General features: G+C 42.9%; 2 protein-coding genes across 3 annotated transcripts; one reads left to right on the top strand and one right to left on the bottom strand.

The window, feature by feature from the left end:
- Positions 1-103: 103 nt before the first annotated feature.
- Positions 104-9,683, top strand: aldh6a1 (aldehyde dehydrogenase 6 family, member A1). The gene is made up of 12 exons (XM_027025482.2): positions 104-261; positions 821-862; positions 1,674-1,748; positions 2,864-3,025; positions 3,241-3,319; positions 3,521-3,823; positions 4,123-4,244; positions 5,260-5,449; positions 6,494-6,675; positions 6,851-7,030; positions 8,540-8,638; positions 9,036-9,683. Exons 1-12 carry the CDS (start codon positions 223-225, stop codon positions 9,138-9,140), a joined length of 1,578 nt encoding a protein of 525 aa, XP_026881283.1. The 5' UTR covers positions 104-222; the 3' UTR covers positions 9,141-9,683.
- si:ch211-163l21.10 (basal body-orientation factor 1) lies at positions 9,466-18,064 on the bottom strand. Of its 2 annotated transcripts, XM_027025484.2 has the most exons (12): positions 17,942-18,064; positions 17,468-17,720; positions 17,234-17,299; positions 15,038-15,181; positions 14,585-14,665; positions 14,393-14,463; positions 13,356-13,500; positions 12,069-12,421; positions 11,770-11,910; positions 11,382-11,486; positions 10,295-10,354; positions 9,466-10,094 (listed from the first exon to the last, which is right to left on the bottom strand). In XM_027025484.2, exons 1-12 carry the CDS (start codon positions 17,983-17,985, stop codon positions 9,998-10,000), a joined length of 1,560 nt encoding a protein of 519 aa, XP_026881285.2. In that variant the 5' UTR covers positions 17,986-18,064; the 3' UTR covers positions 9,466-9,997. The 2 variants fall into 2 exon arrangements, with proteins under 2 accessions (XP_026881285.2, XP_026881286.2); XM_027025485.2 differs by lacking the exon at positions 10,295-10,354.
- Positions 18,065-18,222: the final 158 nt, after the last annotated feature.

The following is an 18,222-nucleotide window of genomic DNA, read 5'->3' as shown; positions in this document are numbered from 1 at the left end:
TTGCTTCAATAAGTGGCATTATCATTGGCTTGTTTTTCAAAGGGAGTTAACCAATTGATTTCCTTGACTTGTGGGCGTTTTTTTTTTCGTAGCCAATCACTGGCCGCCCAACATTTATGACCCATGCATTTCTAAAGATAGCGTTTTTTATAGGTAAAATTTAAAGGGTGAACTTGATTCATCTTATCGGGGTATTTACAGCCTCGATCTCCGACGTCCATCATGGCCACACCATTAATGCGTTCTCTTCTGACGAGGCGGGTAAGGAACACAAAGCGTGCAAAAACTGTTGTTTCAGTAGGGTGCAGGCTTGGGACGTTTACGGAGTGCAACTCTCATGTCTATGTGTCTAGGCCTATACCATTGAAAATATTGCATAGTGGGCATACTTATACCTTCGTTGCACTAAAGTGGATAAGGATAGCTATGAAAATATTGCATAGTGAACATACTTTAAACCCATTCAACGGTGCACAAGCAATGTAACCTCGTGACCTAGCGTAATGATTGGGGCAAAGGAATGGCCACCCACGCTGCCGCGCACCTCCAGGTTCTGAGCGTTTAGGTTTACCGTTTGTTGCCTTGCTAGCGGACCACTGACTTCTTGAGATCTTCCAAGAACTACACTCGGAACATTTTGGTCGATCTTATGAGGCTGATTTGCACGTTGTTAAAACTTTTTTTTTTTTAATGGCGTTTTAAATTTCTGCTAAATAAACGTGGTAAATACCTGAGTGTTTTTAAATGTTTGTCTTTATAAAACAAATGAAGGTGACTGCATTAGTCATGTGACTTGTCATTTTGTAACATACTCCTGCAGGTACCTCTTCAGGTGGGACGCATGTGTTACTCGTCCTCTGTGGTGAGTGAGATAATGAATACTTGGATATGGTGCAGTAAATAAAATCTCATTTCATAGATGTTAATTCTAGGCTGATGTACATGGCATCGTTACTCTGACACCAAACCTTCTTAAAGTGATCATCTGAGAGAAAAGCATGAAGGTGTAGCTATAGTAGATCATCTGTTGTATTCGTGATGGTAGATGTCTTCGCTTGAGACTTAATATTATTGCTACTGTCAGGATTCCAGAGTGAGACAAACATTTAGAAAAATCTAGAGAACACACATGGTCATGAACATTGCTCCAGATTTAGCCCATAGATTGAAGATTCAAGAAGGAACAATATGGAATACAGTTTGCTTAAAGGTCAAACCATTACACCGGTCAAGTCAATATTTACTTTCCCTGTATTATCTAATTACACTGAATGGCAAAACCGCTCATGTACGTTTGACTTCGTTTGTCCTCCGTCTGCTTCTGGCTTCTTCACACCAGGCCCGTGTTTTCTCAGACTCTTTCCTTTTTGCATTTGAGCTAATGTGGCATTGCAGCATTTGTACCTGTAAACATTGAAATGTCAGTTTAGTTGTAGTAGACATTCTAGAGTATGGTAGATCAAAATCAGGAATACCAAATACTTCTAGTTCATACAAATCTCCATTTTAGTCTTATGAGAAAAGAATGAATGAATGAATAAATAACTACATTAGCTCATAATGTATAAATACATTAGCTGCATGCCTTTCATTGGATAATATAGAATTATAAGAAACTTCACTGTAAAAGAAAATGTGTTTAGAATCAGTATGCTGTATGCTTTCTTCCATAGCCGACTACAAAGTTGTTCATTGATGGGAAGTTTGTTGAATCCAAGAGTTCAGAATGGTTGGACATCCACAATCCTGTGAGTACAGCCAGTAACATGTTGATTTCTGAAGAGAGGATCTGTACCTTAAATGAGGATTATATTTAAATACTGTATATTGTTGCCAGTGTACTTAATAGGATAATAAGACTAAAAAGACCAAAATCTAGCTGCTATAAGTGGAGGGTGATATAAATAATATGAATAAAGCTCTTTTATTAACTAGTTACTTGGATTTTTCTCTTTATTTGCTTTGTTAAGACAAAGGCACAGTAGATTAAGTAAGTTAAGCAAACACTAGATATAATTTCCACCTTCCTGTTAACACTTAACAAGGCATTAGCTTTCTGCACAGTCCATTATTTTCTAAAAAAAAAAAAAAAGAAATTCACTGCACTTTTGCTAATATTTGTTGCCTCTGTACTCTGTTTTTGTTCACCAAAAGTAAACATTTGTCATGTTGAGTTTATTTACAGCAGTTCTGAGGGTTGACGTGCATGTACTTGGGTGTTGTGGTTCAGGAGTGAAGGCAGTACTAGTGTACCACTGTACCACAATGGTGATGATGCCACTGTCAGACACAGAAGGGCTAGTCATATGTGAAACCTTTAGGTTTGATAGGATAGTGGAAATTCAAATGAAGAGGCCATAAGGCAACTATTGGAGTTTGTGTTGAAAATCCTTTTTCTAGATAGTGCAGGTCTTAATGACAGGCCATCTTCAGTGATTGGCTGAAACAGTGCCCTTTGGAGTACATGATAAAGCTGCACCTATAGGTTGTAACTGGCAAGTTATGTTCTCCTGCTTTGGACCAGGCACACTAGTGGAGCATTCGGGACATTCAGGTGTTAGTTTAATCCTGTGAACTCTACGGACAAGTTTCAGACGTATAGATTAAGCCTAGTTATTGGCTAAACTGTAGCGCCAAGTGTGAATTACTATTTTCCCAGCAGCCACGGCAAGGGTATTTTTGGGCAAGGCTTAGGTGTAATGTAGGTCTGGGAAACTAGTAATCTGCGTGTTCCAGCTTTCACTTTCAACTGTTTTAACGGTTATGGAGAATATTGTTTGATTTTAGTACAATCCAGTACACAGTTAAAAAAGGATGATCTGCAGTGGATGATCATGTGTGTCTGTTCCTCACCTCTGCCCAGGCCACTAACGAGGTGATTGGTCGCGTGCCCAAGGCCACGCAGGAGGAGATGTTGGCTGCCGTGGACTCCTGCTCACGGGCCTATCATGCCTGGTCTGACACTTCCATTTTGACCCGCCAGCAGGTCTTTCTCCGCTACCAGCAGCTAATTAAAGACAACATTGTAAGTCCTGTGTGCAGTGCAGAGCAGACTTTGCCTGACATTTTAGGATTAGTACCTCTCTGGTTAACGGAGAAAATACCTTGATGATGAATTACTAGGTACTTGTTAAAATGATACAGCTGAGCTCTGAAAAGGACCTCAGTTCAAAATCCAGAGACTGTTCTGTCGCTGCCTTTTCCTGGGAATGTTTTATTTATTTGTGTGCAATGGTGCAGAAAGAGCTGGCTAAGGAAATCACTCGGGAACAGGGCAAAACGCTGGCAGACGCTGAGGGCGACGTGTTCCGGGGGCTGCGTGAGTCTTTTCAGATCATCTTCCAAATGGCAGGGATGAACACTGAGTGTGTCAGTCTCTGGAGAACATCTTCCTCTCATAGCTCATCCACCTCTATGTTCTAGTCTAACTTAAGTGTCAGCCTGTAGTAACGATTCAATCCTGTGCAGTGCAGGCAGCAATAAATCAACTAAGCCTGAGTGCATCTCTCCCTGGTTACAGAGGTGGTAGAACACACCTGCAGCATCACCTCCCTCATGCTGGGTGAGACGCTGCCCTCCATTACCAAAGACATGGACACCTACACCTACCGGCTGCCCATCGGGGTGTGCGCGGGCATCACTCCCTTCAACTTCCCTGCCATGATCCCGCTGTGGATGTTTCCCATGGGCATGGTGTGCGGGAACACCTACCTGTTGAAGCCGTCCGAGCGCGTGCCTAGCTGCGCCATGATGCTGGCCAAGCTCCTGCAGGACGCCGGTGCCCCGGACGGCACGCTCAACATCATCCATGGCCAGCACGACGGTACAGACAGTCACGGGGCAGTACTGGACAAATTCACTGGATTGCTGGCTAACTCATTTTGTGTTAAGGTTCTGCAACTAAAAATACTTTTGCTTTATTTAACAAATTGAGACCTTTTTCCAAGTAACTGCATGAAACAGTTATCGTTGATGGTGATTAGTAGAGATGTTTGGGAGGAAGTGTCACTTGTGTCCATGTTGTGTAGTGGGGGTGCTGTTTGACTCCCCGAAACCTCATCGGAGTGGAGTCCATATGAGGATCGCTTCATATGCAGTGTTGGGTTTCATCTGTTTTTGCAGCTGTGAACTTCATCTGTGATCACCCTGCGATAAAGGCCATCAGCTTTGTGGGCTCCAACCAGGCAGGAGAGTACATTTATGAGAGAGGCTCCAAGAATGGCAAAAGAGTGCAGTCTAACATGGTCAGTGCTGCACACTGCACACACTCGCCTCCCTTAGGAGAAACCAAACTCGGTCCTAGAAACAATCTCTTGGACAACAGCTTGGCCATAAACATTACAGGCAGATGCATGAACTCTGAGATCTGTCACATGTAGGACTGTAGAAATGAAGAAAACTTTGGCCCCACCCAGCAGGCCTATCCGCACTAATCTTCCAGTTCCTACCAGCGGGTGGCAGCATCAGTTAGGAAATAGAAGAAGTGCCCCCAGCCACCTGCTCTCTACCCAAGGCTTAAAGTGTCTGCACTGTGTCTGATTCAGCAGTTGGTGAGGAAATTGGGAATGACATTAACTGCACATCATGGCATGCGAGTGCATGAACCGAATGTTAAAATGAGTACATTCAGTACAGATATTGCAGATTGGAAATGGAACCAGCAGTCAAAAGTAATGAGCGGTTTCAGAAATGATGGAAAGCAGTAAATGATCACATTTTCCTGTAATTAGTAGGAAAATGCATGTTGGCGGTATTTTCAGCACTTTGTGTTTTAAATTGAATTAGCTTGGTTATTGTCATCATGTTTCTTGGCATATTTATAAAGGGTATATATGTTGATGAATGACAACATGGTTCAGTTTGTTTAAAAGCTAGATTTTTAAATGATGTTCAAGGGTATTGCAAGCACGTCTGTAAATTAATTTTGCAAAAGGCACATGCTCAGAAGGGGAACAGGTCAGATTTCTTATGCAGAGAACAGCTACAATCGTTGAACTGTATTTTCTGCCAGTGCGTAAATTTCTGTTTTAATATATAACATTGAATTTAGATCTGATGAGCATCACTGTAAGCATGAAAGATGTAGAAAGACAAAAAAATAAAAATTAAAAATAAAAAATAAAAAACACTCTACAACAGATGCTATGGATTTCGAGTTTGGATATGTCCTAACACACACAAACGGATATGTGAGTGTTGTCTTCTTCCCTGAGGGTAACTGCAGGACTGATGGCATTTGTGTCCCATGCTGCTGGATAGGGGGCGAAGAACCATGGCGTGGTGATGCCCGACGCCAACAAAGAGAACACTCTGAACCAGCTGGTGGGCGCGGCGTTCGGGGCAGCCGGGCAGCGCTGCATGGCGCTGTCCACGGCCATCCTCGTCGGGGACGCACGCGGCTGGCTGCCTGACCTAGTGGAGAGGACCAAGAAGCTACGCGTCAATGCAGGTGCGCACTCGGGTCGGATTTAAGCGTGCCTTGCTGTATGTGCCATCTACAGTGTTTGCGATGAGCAAGAATGTCTTATGGTTCTGCTCTTCACACTCCCATTGTTTTTTCTGTGTGTGTGTGTGTGCGCGCGTCTCTCTCTCCATTTGCTGATGGCATTCCTGCTTACATCACTGTCCTCATTCTCTGCTTTCGGGCCTCTTTCGCTCTCTTCTGTATATCATATATCCATGCGATGGGTTTTATCCTTCTCGACGTGTCCCAGTAGACCACCCAGGCCTTGACGACCACAGCTCTTCCTGAGCGTCCCAGCTCCAGATTCAGCCCAGCCCGAGGGGAGAGGCACAGTTAAACTCCCTCATGCCACAAATTTGAAACCCTGTTTGTGGTGCGGGCAGATCAGAAAGCGGCGTAGGCTGTCAAAATGTTTACAGCAACTGAAAGATGAAATTTTATGTATGCAGAAGCGCTGCGCTGTGGTGCAGCGGCTCCACCAAAACCCCCAAACAGTCCTCAGAGAGGCAGCCTTCAGAGAGCAGAGTCATGTGTGCAGAGACATAGACAGGGAGCCTCCAAAATCCAGTTCCCTTTTTCACTACTGTGCCTTAAGGACTGACGAAGAAGGCAACAATTATTGTGATTTTTTTTTTTTAAATTTTTTTCCTTTTCTTTTCTCCTCTCTCATGTCCCAAATTCATCCAGCTTAATCCACTTAAAGGGAAACGGAAGTCATAACATTTTCCCCAACTTGACTTACATTTGAGTAAAACAGGAGATTTTGGGCAGTGGGAGAATTTGAGTTTCTCACTTGAGTTTATCGAAATTTGACTGAGTCACAAACACATGACATTTGTTAGTTAATATGATCTATCCTGGTGACATAAGTCAGAAGACCCTGTACAGCTGTGCGAGTCATTGCATTTTGATAGATTGTGAAAAACCTGAAATTATTATTATTATTTTTTTATTTGTTTATTTTTTAACATTTTTTTTCTTTAAGGCCATGTGAAGACATGTAGACTTTCTTGTCCTCCCTAATGGCAGGTGACCAGCCAGGCGCAGACCTCGGGCCCCTCATCTCTCCTCAGGCCAAGGGCCGGGTTCACCAGCTCATCCAGAGTGGTGTGGATGAGGGTGCCACACTGCTACTAGATGGCAGGAACGTGAAAGTCAAAGGTTATGAGAACGGCAACTTTGTGGGACCCACCATAATCAGCAATGTCACAGTGAGACCCATTACTACCTTTGACTCTGAAAAGGGCAAATAATACTAATTTTGCTGCTATATTTGCCAGAATAATTAATTGTTGATCATTTGTATGTTGGTCAGAAACTGCTGTGTTAAACTTCTCAATGTCCAGTTCTCAGCATCTAATCCTTGGCCCTCTCTCTGACTCCCAGAGTGAGATGAAGTGTTATAAAGAAGAGATCTTTGGACCTGTACTAGTGGTTTTAGAAGCTGATGACCTGGATGAAGCCATAAAAATCATCAATAAAAACCCATATGGCAATGGAACTGCTATCTTCACCACAAATGGAGCCGTAGCCCGCAAATACACTAATGAGGTGGATGTTGGCCAGGTGAGAAACCTTTGCCTTGCAGTGAGTTTTACTCTGCAATTCCCGATGACATTTCCATAATTAGCTCACATTTTCTAAATTATAAACATAGTGCTATATCATCTTTCTTAGAGAAGCATGACCAATTTTTAAAACTGCATTACAAAAAATAACTTTTGCCATCCCCAGAAACTTTTTTTTTTTTTTTTTTTAACATTAATATATCGGTACATGTTTTATACTTCCTGACAGGGCCTCCCTAGGTGAAACGTTCCAGGCAGTCCACAAGAGTCAATATTGGAACATGATGTAAATATAATGTGTAAAATCCCTTTGGTGCCTCTTCCCTAACCCACAGCAGGGAAATAGAGTTGAACTGTCCTATCCGCTACTACCATATCTGACACAGAGTGCAATACAAGCTCTGGTCCAAACATGCCTGCAAAAACAATTGGCTTTCCATGGCAAGGACTGCCTTGTTTACCTTGACTAAAAACCCAAGGGGGAAAAAAGCCCTCGACTCGCCTTGAAACAAGCACACTCCAAATAGCCCACAGCAAATATGTGCTATTTAATCAAAACACGGCACCACTCAAATATTCTGCTGGTGAAGCTCGGGGTCTGAAACGGCACTCAAAAGGGATTCCTCGCAACCTGTTTATCCTGGGGGTTGTGTAAAAACGGACTGTCCCTGCCCCGTTTGTTTTTGTGTGCGGCCTGCAGCTGGGCCATGTGTTTGCGATTCAGATGGCGGAGGGGCGCAGGGGTTCACGTGCCGAGCCACCAACCAAAACCCCCATGCACACTATAAGGGCCTGCTCTTTTCTCTTTCCCCACCAAACTGCTACAGCTGCCTTCTCCAACATTAAGTACCTGTGCCAGTTTCCAGTCTTCACCCACCCCAAGGAACACGTTTTGTTTAGTTATCCTCTGCATGCATTGCTTTTCTCAGCAGGCACACAAACAAATAGTTGTGGGTTTCAGCTTTGTGTTGTCACTGAATGAGCTGCTTGTTCAGCACTTTCCATACACAACAGTCAGAGCTCAGCAGCAATGTATAGTTTGATGCCACGATCGTTAAAACGGTCAACGTTGAGTGAGTTTATCTGTAGAGTGACTAACGTTACATTCTCTAGCAAATGAGTGAGAAGAGAAAAACAATTTGAAATTAGAGTTGTCATACATATGGGTGCAGTTGGCATTTTATTACTGTTGACCATTGCCTGATCCAAGCTTTTGTTTTTAGACGCAAACGTCATGAGGCTGAGCTAGCATGCTGAAGAAGCAGCTAAGTGCTAACCTATGGTGTTAGCATCCGCCCTCCCCCACCACCCCGTGATTGACATGGCACTGTATAATGTACAGCTGAGACGGGCGTGTTTGCGTTTGACAGTTGCGCTGTTCTCTTAGCTGACGTCGTGGTGTGAGTGTCTGGCACAGGGCAGATAGGGGTAAGGGCAGCCTTGGGGCAGCTGGGGGGAGCAGGGTGTCTGCTTCTCACTGCTGTGCTTTATGTGCTGCCTTTTCCAGATCGGAGTGAATGTACCGATCCCTGTCCCCCTTCCCATGTTCTCCTTCACGGGATCCAGGGCCTCTTTCAGGGGAGATACCAACTTCTATGGCAAGCAAGTAAGTAGTCCGACATGGCACACTAACGTAACATAATTCCAAACTACACAGGTGTTAAGACATCATGTACTTGGATTAGTGAACAAGGCATTGTAACACTGGATTCTATAAAGGTAGGCCATGCCTATTTGATGTGACCTCTAATGTTTAATGTTCGAATGATTTTTGGCCTGCAAGTTTGTTTTGAACAAACAGGTTTGTTTTGAACAAACAGATTGTTGTGAATAAGATGATTGAAGGAATGGTTTATTGTACTGGTAAACGCATGATTTCTAACCGCTGTTTATCATGTGAGCTCATTCTTATTTCAGAATGGTATTAGCAAGACATGGATGACTAACGTTACTGACTCAGTGTTTGCAGTAGGGTTGAGTGCTTGGTCCTTTTGCCTCCACAGGGAATTCAGTTCTACACACAGATCAAAACTGTCACTTCACAGTGGAAGGCAGAGGACGCCACCTTGAAATCTCCAGCTGTTACCATGCCGACCATGGGACGTTGAGTTGTAATATAGGTCCAATTTTGTGCACCCCAAGCTTTCAAGCTAATGTACAGATGGGTATTTTCAGATTAAGCACAGGTTTCTATTCATTTTAACACAGGTTAAGCATTTAACTTTTGGTGGAAGAAAGTACTTTGTAATGTCACTTGGGCTACTTAACTACTTGGCTTACTTGGGCAAGGCCCTGAATCCTCAATTGCTCAAGTTATACTCAAATTGTAAATTGCTATGGATTAAAGGCGTGGCCTAAATACCGTAAATGTGGCAGCAGATGGTCTACAGTCCGTCTACAGTTGCAGCTACACACAATGCAAAAAACCACTCACTTGCAGCCCCAGGAACTAAAAGCTCACCTTCCTCAAATGCATGTCTTCCCAGTTTTGATTTTCTAATAAAAGAATGGTCTGTTTTCTCTGCTTGATTATATGTACGTTTTAAGAATATGGTGATGGCCAGATGGGAGAGACAGGAAGGTATTAGTGAGAGCTCATCACTGTGCCTCACCAGTCAGCTTGAAGTAAATTAAACTGAATACCAATTTCATTTTGTCATTCTTGCCTGTTTTAATGTATGTTGGAAACGAAAGGGGAAATGCACAATTTCAGTAAGATAACACAAACACTGCAGTACTTTATATCATCACTTTTTTTCAGTTTAATTGACCAAGGACCACTCCTGAATGTCTCTGGATTTCTGATGTCCCTGTCTTTGTGTCCCTGCACAGCATAATTTGTGGTTGAGATGCTGGTTCTTTCTATAGCAAAGAAAATAACTTCTGCTGGGAAATTCACTAAAGAACCTTGGTGATATTTATGTGATTATGGTTTCACATGATCATTGGATCATGTGACCACATTTTAGATGGTCTGTAAGTCTGGCAGGCCACTAGGGTTGGACATGTTGCACACCGCTGCCTGAGTTACGAAGGTCATGTGCGATTCCTTCTCTGTAGCCCTGTGTGGAAGACAAACAAGGAACATGGAAGTGTGGTATTTACTGTTGTGAGGCAAAACTGAAAAAATACCAAGCTGTTAAATGACACCTGAAAAATTATCTAATGGTGATGATATTCCTTCATCTGAATATGTAACAACTAAATCATTCAGCTGCTTTGCAAAGAAACTGCTGGATCTTCTGGCCTGCTTCAGACTCACTCTGTCTCAACGTCACCCTGCTCCCTCTCGCATGATGCTAACAGAGGCTGCGCTGTTTTCCTGTGTGAGAAATAAAGAGGCAATGCAAATCTACCAAAAACATGCTCTGATTGGCACCTGTTGCAATAGTTATCAGGCATATAGCCATACAGGAGTATTTCAAGTTCCTCCGCCCCAAACTAATTAGCTAACATGATGTTAGTGAAAGAGTGTGAGTACACACTCCTCTATACCTTCCACTCCATTCATTGATCCATCCGTCCGTCCGTCCGTCCGTCTGTCCAGCCACGCCTGCTTCCTACTCTTAATTCTGCCTCTTGTTCTACATTTTTCCTCTGGAGAGATGTTTTCCAGCTGTCTCCAGAGAACCGCAAGTGCTTCGGATGTGCTAAACAAGTGGCCGTGCGCACGTGAAAGCAGGCAGGAGGTTCGGGTGCTGCAGCCAGATGGCTCTTGCACTGGGCACGTTTTTATTTTTACTCCCTGGTCCTGGCTATCCACACAGCACAGCTGGGTAGCTGTCCCAAGCAGAAGTGTCTGCTAACAAACTGTTCAGTCTCTAGTGCCGAACCCTTATATAATCCTTAAATAACTGAATCTCTGTGTGAAATATTGGGCTTAATAGGGACTTTTCATCTTTGCAGGTATTTTATCAATTATTCCAAAATCAGTGGGTTATAATTTGAAATAGGAAGGGGCAAAGGATGAACCTGGTGCCATGTGCCTGTGTTTAAAGATATAATCTTTTTATGAAAGGAAAATTCACCATGCGCTGTGATTTTTTCCACTATGGTGCAGACATCTTTGACATTTGTGAAGAGTTGTATGATGACTGCCAGTAAACTTGTGGTTAATTACTGCTACTCTAGATGCCGTATACTGCAAGCATGACTACAGGAAAGCATTTATAGTATTTAATATTTGTAGCAGTCTATATTTGAGGATGTGGGATTGCATTTATTTCCAATGGCTAACATCAGCACTTATTTGTCAAAGCTGTAAGCAACATCTCCTTTATAGATCTGTGGGACTTGGAAGACTTTATATGCTATAACAATGTAAAATACTAAATAGTAATAGACTTTACCTTGTTTTCAAACCATTCATTTTAGCAAAGAGCAGCCGTAGTACCCTCTCCTTCTGCTCCCAGGTCAGTTCAGAGATGTCCACCTTCAAACTCGGCAGGTTGCTCCTAGGATGCAGTGTTTTAGGAGCTAATCATAATTACGTGTAAGACCCTGTTTCCCTTAGCATTACAACTTGTGAGTGGTGCAACTGTAACTGCCTCGTTTGGCTTGATGTGTTCAGTGCTATACAAAGCAGATGCATCTGATAGCAGTATTTAATGTCATAGCATCATGTCTTAAATTGTGTGTAAAATTATATGCGATTTAGATTGAAAATGCTTTAAGCATTTTTTGGAGAAACCTCTCTCAAACCTCTCACTTTGACATCTCTTGCAATGCCTAACTCACCATTTCTCAGCCTCTTCCAGGTCAGTGTAAACACTGTTGGTGCTGTGGGGCACCTTGTTAAAGGTTCGTATGCGAGGGTACTCATTCCTCCCCAACCGTGCATCATTCATCCTTCTGCGATACGCCTCCATCGCCTTCTGTCTGTATACATTGTGCCAGAAAGCATACTGCCAGTTTAAATGGGACAATATCTCTTAACATCTCTTTTTGACAGCACTAATTATCAGGTTTTTTGAAGCCAGTCGTGCTTGTGAACGTTTCTGCTGCAGTTTGGTGGCACGCCTGCATTTGGTGCGTACCTGTACTGGAGCCGACTGCTGATGATCTCCTGCTTCACCTGAGCCAGAGCTTCATGGAAGAAGAGCTCGAGCTGAGTGCGCTGCTCGATGATGTCGCGTGCCAGCCGCTTCACGCGGCTCATCTCGCGCTCGCGCATCGCCAGCACCCTCTGGAGCTTCTCCAGCTCCATGCCACTGGCCTGCGTGCTCACCATGGCTCGTTCTCGTGCCCCTGCCCGCTCCCGCTCGAATTCAGCCTCCATGATAGCCAGTGCCTGCTCCAGCGTGGACACCTTCTCCCTGAGCTCGGAGATCTCGCGTCGCCGTGCCTCCAGCTGCGTTGCGTTCTCGTTCAGCCTCAGCTTGCTCGTCTCCTGTGGGGGGGAGGGAGTCAGCTGACCAGGGCCCAACAGCCACCGGGCTGGACAGCCGCCGGCAGCTCGTGTGTACTCGTCTATACAAGTTATGTTTACGTGTCTAGTCTCTGGGGTTGGCGTGTATCTGTGAAATCAAGTACGCTTATGCCCTTCGGCTCACAATGAAGGTGTCCATCAAATGTGTTTGTCAGCGGCAGGCCAGAGGGAACACTAGGAGTGTGTTGGGCCCAGCCATGGAAAGTATGCTGTGTGCCAGGCCACAGGGAGACAGGAGACTGGCTCCTGGAGTGGAGGTGAGGAGAATGTGCTTCTACAGGAGAACTCAAACACATAGCCCAGTGCAAATAAACATGGGCAGCAGCAGGGGGCATAACCCATCAGAGATCAGGAACTACCAGAATAAGAAAATGTCTATAAACTTCATTCAGCCACTCGTTATTGCTGATGGTAGCTTCTCTCTGTCTGATGTGTCATTTTTGGCTCGGACAGGATATCCTGGCATGAGCGTGAGCTGTTACTAGTCATGCTTTTCAGAGCTCAATTTGTGACTTCAGTAACTTGTGCACCACTAAATATAGTTGTTTCTTTAATTACATTTTGAGGGCATTTATTCTCAGAAGACACTGGGAAGGTCTCCAGTCCTCATAAGCTGTCAAATAACCCCATTATCTAAAATAAGAAGGTAGCGGTCTGGCATTGGACACAGAGGGGGCTTTGAGAGGCCTTTCTGGGGAACCCCTTCAGGGGCCTATATGTCTTTCAGTGCATGTTACCTAGAGCATTTCTAGAATTTGTGGGGAGGAAAAAATAAGTTGATGGAACTAAATATTTATGATGTTTCAATAGTGCATGCCTTATTACGAAAGTAGAAAAAGACTGGTGGTTTGTACTGTAAGGCAGTGATGGAGGCTGACCTACAAAATGGTAGTACCTCATTCAGAGTTAGGGAGGCATTCTCCTCCACTAGGGTTTTATTGATCCTCTTCAGTTCCTCCACCTCTTTCAGGTGGTAGCCCAGTGCCTCATTTAAACGCACGTTTTCTTTGAACACAGAGCGTGACGCACCATCCAGCTGCCTGTGGAGATCGAGCAGGAGAGAAGAAAAATATCAAATTTACTTATATGACGCTTTTTACAACAGTTGTTGTAACAAAGCAGGGGCCCCATCCTGCCCATCCTCAAAGGGGGGCCCCATCCTGCTCTGGCTGAAGTGTACATTGTTTAGGAGCTTGAAAGCTATACCTGCACCTTTTGTCAGAATCACAACGAAACTGAACACTCACACGTGGTCTCAATAAAGGCAGTGTCATCTGCATATGATCAGCGTAAACTGACTATGACATCAAAAAAGTGTCAAAGGACTGGCCAAGTGATGGTATGGCTAAAACTGCTTTAAAACATCCACAGCTCTACAGTTCTGAAGAACTGCATTCATTCATTCTCAGTCGACTTAGCTGTGACTCATTGAATTGAATTAGGTTGACCTCAGGTGCTTGGCCTGGGGAAGCAAGTGGAGGACTGTTCCTGTGGAAATACTATAAAAAGGAAACATGCTGGCTACAACACTCGCCACCTCAGTGCCACATCAACCAGCAAGATAATTAGGTTTGCTGCCATTGTTCTGGTAAACTAATCAAGCAAAGCTAACATATGGCTATTGCTGTGGCTGTGAAAAACATATACTTGTACATATACATGCACGTTTAGACATGAAGTTGTTCATACACACTTCTTGCAGAACAATCTCCTTTGCTGAAGATATAATCATTGGCTTAGGTGATGTATACTATCTCCAAGAGAAAAACTGTATTGTGGTCATGATAATGATAATAACTGTATTGTGGTCTCCTTGTTTTTCTGCAAAGGTTATTTATTTTCTTTCACTGTGTAACGGTGCAGTTTGAAGAGTAAAATTAGCCTGTAATTGGAAGGAGGTAAGGAAGGAAAGACGGACAGAGATGGACTCACACAATTGCCTCTTTGTGGGCTCGCTCTGCTAGCCGGGCAATTCTCTGCTCAGCCTCCTTTTCTAAGCGAACCTGGAGGGAGGAAGGATTAGGAGTAACTGTGCAGTCTTTTGGGGATTCACTCATTTTTTTAAAAAATGTGTATTTCCATTTATCACAAAGTAATTTTTTCCCACAGATCTTGTACACATACCTTCTCAGTAAAGAATTTGTGTTCCATTCTTGCAAGATTCTCCTTGTGCTCACGGTCAGCAACATACATATTCTCTTTCATCTGTAAAATGTAATCGAGGATTTCCCAATTAAATGCGCATTGGAGCTACTGACAATGTGTGAAACCACTAGGATTTTACAGCTGCTCCAAGTCCTGGTGAGCCAATGGATAAGTGATGTCACCTAGAGACATTTTCAGAAGATGCAGCCTATCCCACAGCATGAATGGATATTCTTCCCTTTGACAAAACAATTCTCTGGAGATTGACTGTCAACCACTGGCCATAGTAAAATTAATATTTTAACAATTATTGGTATTGGTATTATCATATGTCTATGTCTCAGAGTAGCCATATGGCTTTAAGAATATTTATTTTAAAACTATATTCACACTAAATTGCATAAACTTATATTAGATTGTTTAATACTACACAGTGCTCAGGTCTTGCTCCATCTGGGCTTTCTTTTTGTGGAACTCCTTGATGGTCCTTAGTTCTCCCTGAATCATGCTGAACTCACTGGATCTCTTCTTAAACTTCTCTTCCAGTTCGTTAATCTTCAGCATGTACTCTGCAACCTGCAAAAGCCAATCAATACCAACGGATCAGCGGTCAGCCGCCCAACAAGCATGATAACAGGGCTGACAAAAGCAGTTTAGTTTTCCAGGCAGTGGTTGAGCTTAGAAGGGAGGACTGGTTTTCTGAGAAATGACTTGTATGTACAGCGCTACTCTGGAATGGCAGGCCTATGACCGCTGGGATAAGAATTAGAAAGTGTGTATGGCCCATGGTCTTTACATGCAGACCAAAGCATCCATGGCTTCCTACCAGAACAAAATACCAGCAACTGGAGCTATTTAGAGATCTGCATATCCATGCATTACAAGCTTGTGAGCCAAATGTTATGAATCAGCTGTTTGACCATGTGCCTCTTGCCATGTATGGGTTGCATACTGGTTACACAGGGCTTAGATTAGTTTGCTCCAAAATGCAGAGCAGCTTTGCCAGTAAAACAACTGGAACTTGCTTGAGAAACGACGATAGTGTGTTAAAACTGTAAAATGGTCAGTTGTTATAAAACAGCAAATGTGACCTTCTAACACGTTTTCTATTGACATAATGGTCATATAAAATTCAGAGCTCAGGTTGGCTCCAATGTCATATATAGTACTTTTTAGTGTACATTATCACACAAAGCTAGTGATCAGCATACTAGGAACACAAAACACACTTTCTGTGACTTGACATAGGTCACTTGCTATTTGATGCAGGTGAAAACAACATTGTAGACCACAATGTATGAGAAGACAAAACTGAACACACAGAACTGTAATTAGCTAATGTGCATCATACATGTAGAACTTTGCAGGTCCAGCGGTATTTCATTCTTTGCTTCTCTTCTTTGATCAAGATACGCTGTTTTTCTGTCACAAAATGGCAGGGGCACAAATGAACAACTGGAAAAACCTCGCTGAAATAACACTCTGGCTTACTGATGTTCTCCCTGGGCTCAGTCACATGTCAAACCATTTAAACAAGCAGGGGGAACAGAGACCCATGATGGTTTTTCTTTTAACTCTCTGTGAGTGCTAGAGGGTTTCCATTAACAGTCCTTTTTCAAGATGAAGTGTTTTATCACATTGCAGGGAGTACAAATGGGGCTGGACTTGAAATCACATCTGAATCCACCACAATAATGTATTTTCCAGAATAATGTTACATGGGCAAATGTGCCATTGCCATGAGTGTCTAAACAGGGGATGTTGTAACTTTGTCCAGACCAAGCCTTTTTTTTTTTGCCCAACACTTATTGGGACCCATTTTTACCCACATGAAGTAAGAGATGACAAATGGAAAACAGCTGTTGACTAAAGCAGTGCATTTTCTCACTTTAAAGTAAAACATGTCAGCAGGACTCTTGCTGTTGTGAGTGTTCTGGATAGCTACCGTTTGGAATTGCACTTTAAAAAACTGCAATGCATTCTTGTTCAACAACTAGGCAAATAAAATGCTTTCATCAACATAATAACGTTGCGGTCACATCTGTAATTTGCTACCAACAAACCCTAAGACACATGACCCTATATATATATATATATATATATATATATATATATATATATATATATATATATATATATATATATATATATACACACACACACACACACACACACACACACACACACACACACACACACTGGCTGACGCCGATGTACCAAGGGTACATCGATTTTAATTAGTCATATGACTGTGAATGTTGGGGCTCATTACGTTTTATGCTTGCTTTGTTTGTTCGTTTGTTTGTTTGTTTTTTTAAGTAAGCAAGCATTATATGTGTATAATTGGAATAGAATAAACTTCGTTTAGATAAATATTTGTGAGATTCTGTGTTTATTGCAGGTGCAAGTAAGCCACCTAGTAATACTTTATATATTATGATGGGCAGGAAACTGTCCACTGAATATTCTTCGCTTTGGTCATCTAAACACGCTCTGTGCCAAAAGCCTACCTGCTTGTAGCAAACTGTCAAGTCACTCCCTGTTCTTGGAACGTGGTTGTTATGTTTATATCTAACGGCTAAACACACAACTGCTATTTCATCTGGGGATAGGCCTGTGGGCACTTACTACGAGCTCTTTTTCTTGTAAGGCTTGTGATTTCTGATCTTTTAGCTCTTCTTCCAATGCTGCAATCTGTAGAGATGAAGCAGAGTGATATAATCATCGTTCACCGTATTACGATGATAAGGTGTGTGGTTGCCATGACATTGGGGCACGGGGCGAGTGACACTGGAAAAATAACATAATTCAAATAACTATTCGTAAACGTGCGAACGTCACCTCGCAAGACTCGGAACAAACCTTTGCTTCCTTGTCAAGGTCCTTTTTCTTCAGAAATCCGATTATGTCAACTGTGTCCCTTTCAGATCTGTACTGCTGATTTGTGAGCTCCTCGTTTGCTCTGGCTAGCTGGCGCGTAGCTTCTCGGTATTCCACCCGTGAACACTCCGTCATATCCAGCCTGGCCTCCCACAGGGCCGCGTTAGCTTTAGCCCTCTCTATATCACACTCCTTGTCCGGTCTGGACTCCTGTTTGCCTTCCTTCTTTGCTTTTCTAGATAAATGGGAAAATATGGACAGGTGGAAATACTGGTGAGGGGAAACACAGACACAGCCTAGCTAAGTTGCTAGCTAGCGTTAGCTAACACGCTAAAGTTTGATTGCTGTGTAATTAAGCTAACTTGGCTAGCTAGCAATATTAGCTACCTAGCTCTACAACGCTTTATAAAAAGTTGCATATAAAAGTTGGAAGTTTATAATTATATTACAGCTCACCCTTTCCCCTTTGCCTTTCCTGTCTTTGCTTTTTTCTTCGGCATACTTCTTAATTGTAATATGGGGGAAACTATTAATTGTATTAGATCTTCACAGGTTTCGTGATATCTTGTTTACAACCGCTGCCATGGAGACGCCTCTACAATTAGGCTATAGAAGCTCGAAGATCCTATAGACCTTTCTCAATCTCTCAGAAAACTTTGTCTAATAAGAATGCAAGCTTTTTCAATTACTATCTTTATAGACTGTTCGGCATTTGTTTTCTCTGGCGCAACCCCTAT

Source organism: Electrophorus electricus, chromosome 13 (assembly GCF_013358815.1).
Source record: "Electrophorus electricus isolate fEleEle1 chromosome 13, fEleEle1.pri, whole genome shotgun sequence".
Taxonomy (NCBI): domain Eukaryota; kingdom Metazoa; phylum Chordata; class Actinopteri; order Gymnotiformes; family Gymnotidae; genus Electrophorus; species Electrophorus electricus.
This window is presented reverse-complemented; position numbering and strand designations above follow the sequence as displayed.

Coding starts and splice junctions, on each gene's coding strand:
- aldh6a1 (XM_027025482.2), top strand. CDS start 223: ATGGCCACACCATTAATGCGTTCTCTTCTGACGAGGCGG. Junction 1,749..2,863: donor GGTTGGACATCCACAATCCT/GTGAGTACAGCC, acceptor ACCTCTGCCCAG/GCCACTAACGAGGTGATTGG. Junction 7,031..8,539: donor ATGAGGTGGATGTTGGCCAG/GTGAGAAACCTT, acceptor TGCCTTTTCCAG/ATCGGAGTGAATGTACCGAT.
- si:ch211-163l21.10 (XM_027025484.2), bottom strand. CDS start 17,985: ATGCCGAAGAAAAAAGCAAAGACAGGAAAGGCAAAGGGGAAAGG. Junction 17,300..17,467: donor ACCTTGACAAGGAAGCAAAG/GTTTGTTCCGAG, acceptor TCATCTCTACAG/ATTGCAGCATTGGAAGAAGA. Junction 11,487..11,769: donor CTGGAAGAGGCTGAGAAATG/GTGAGTTAGGCA, acceptor ACTGCATCCTAG/GAGCAACCTGCCGAGTTTGA.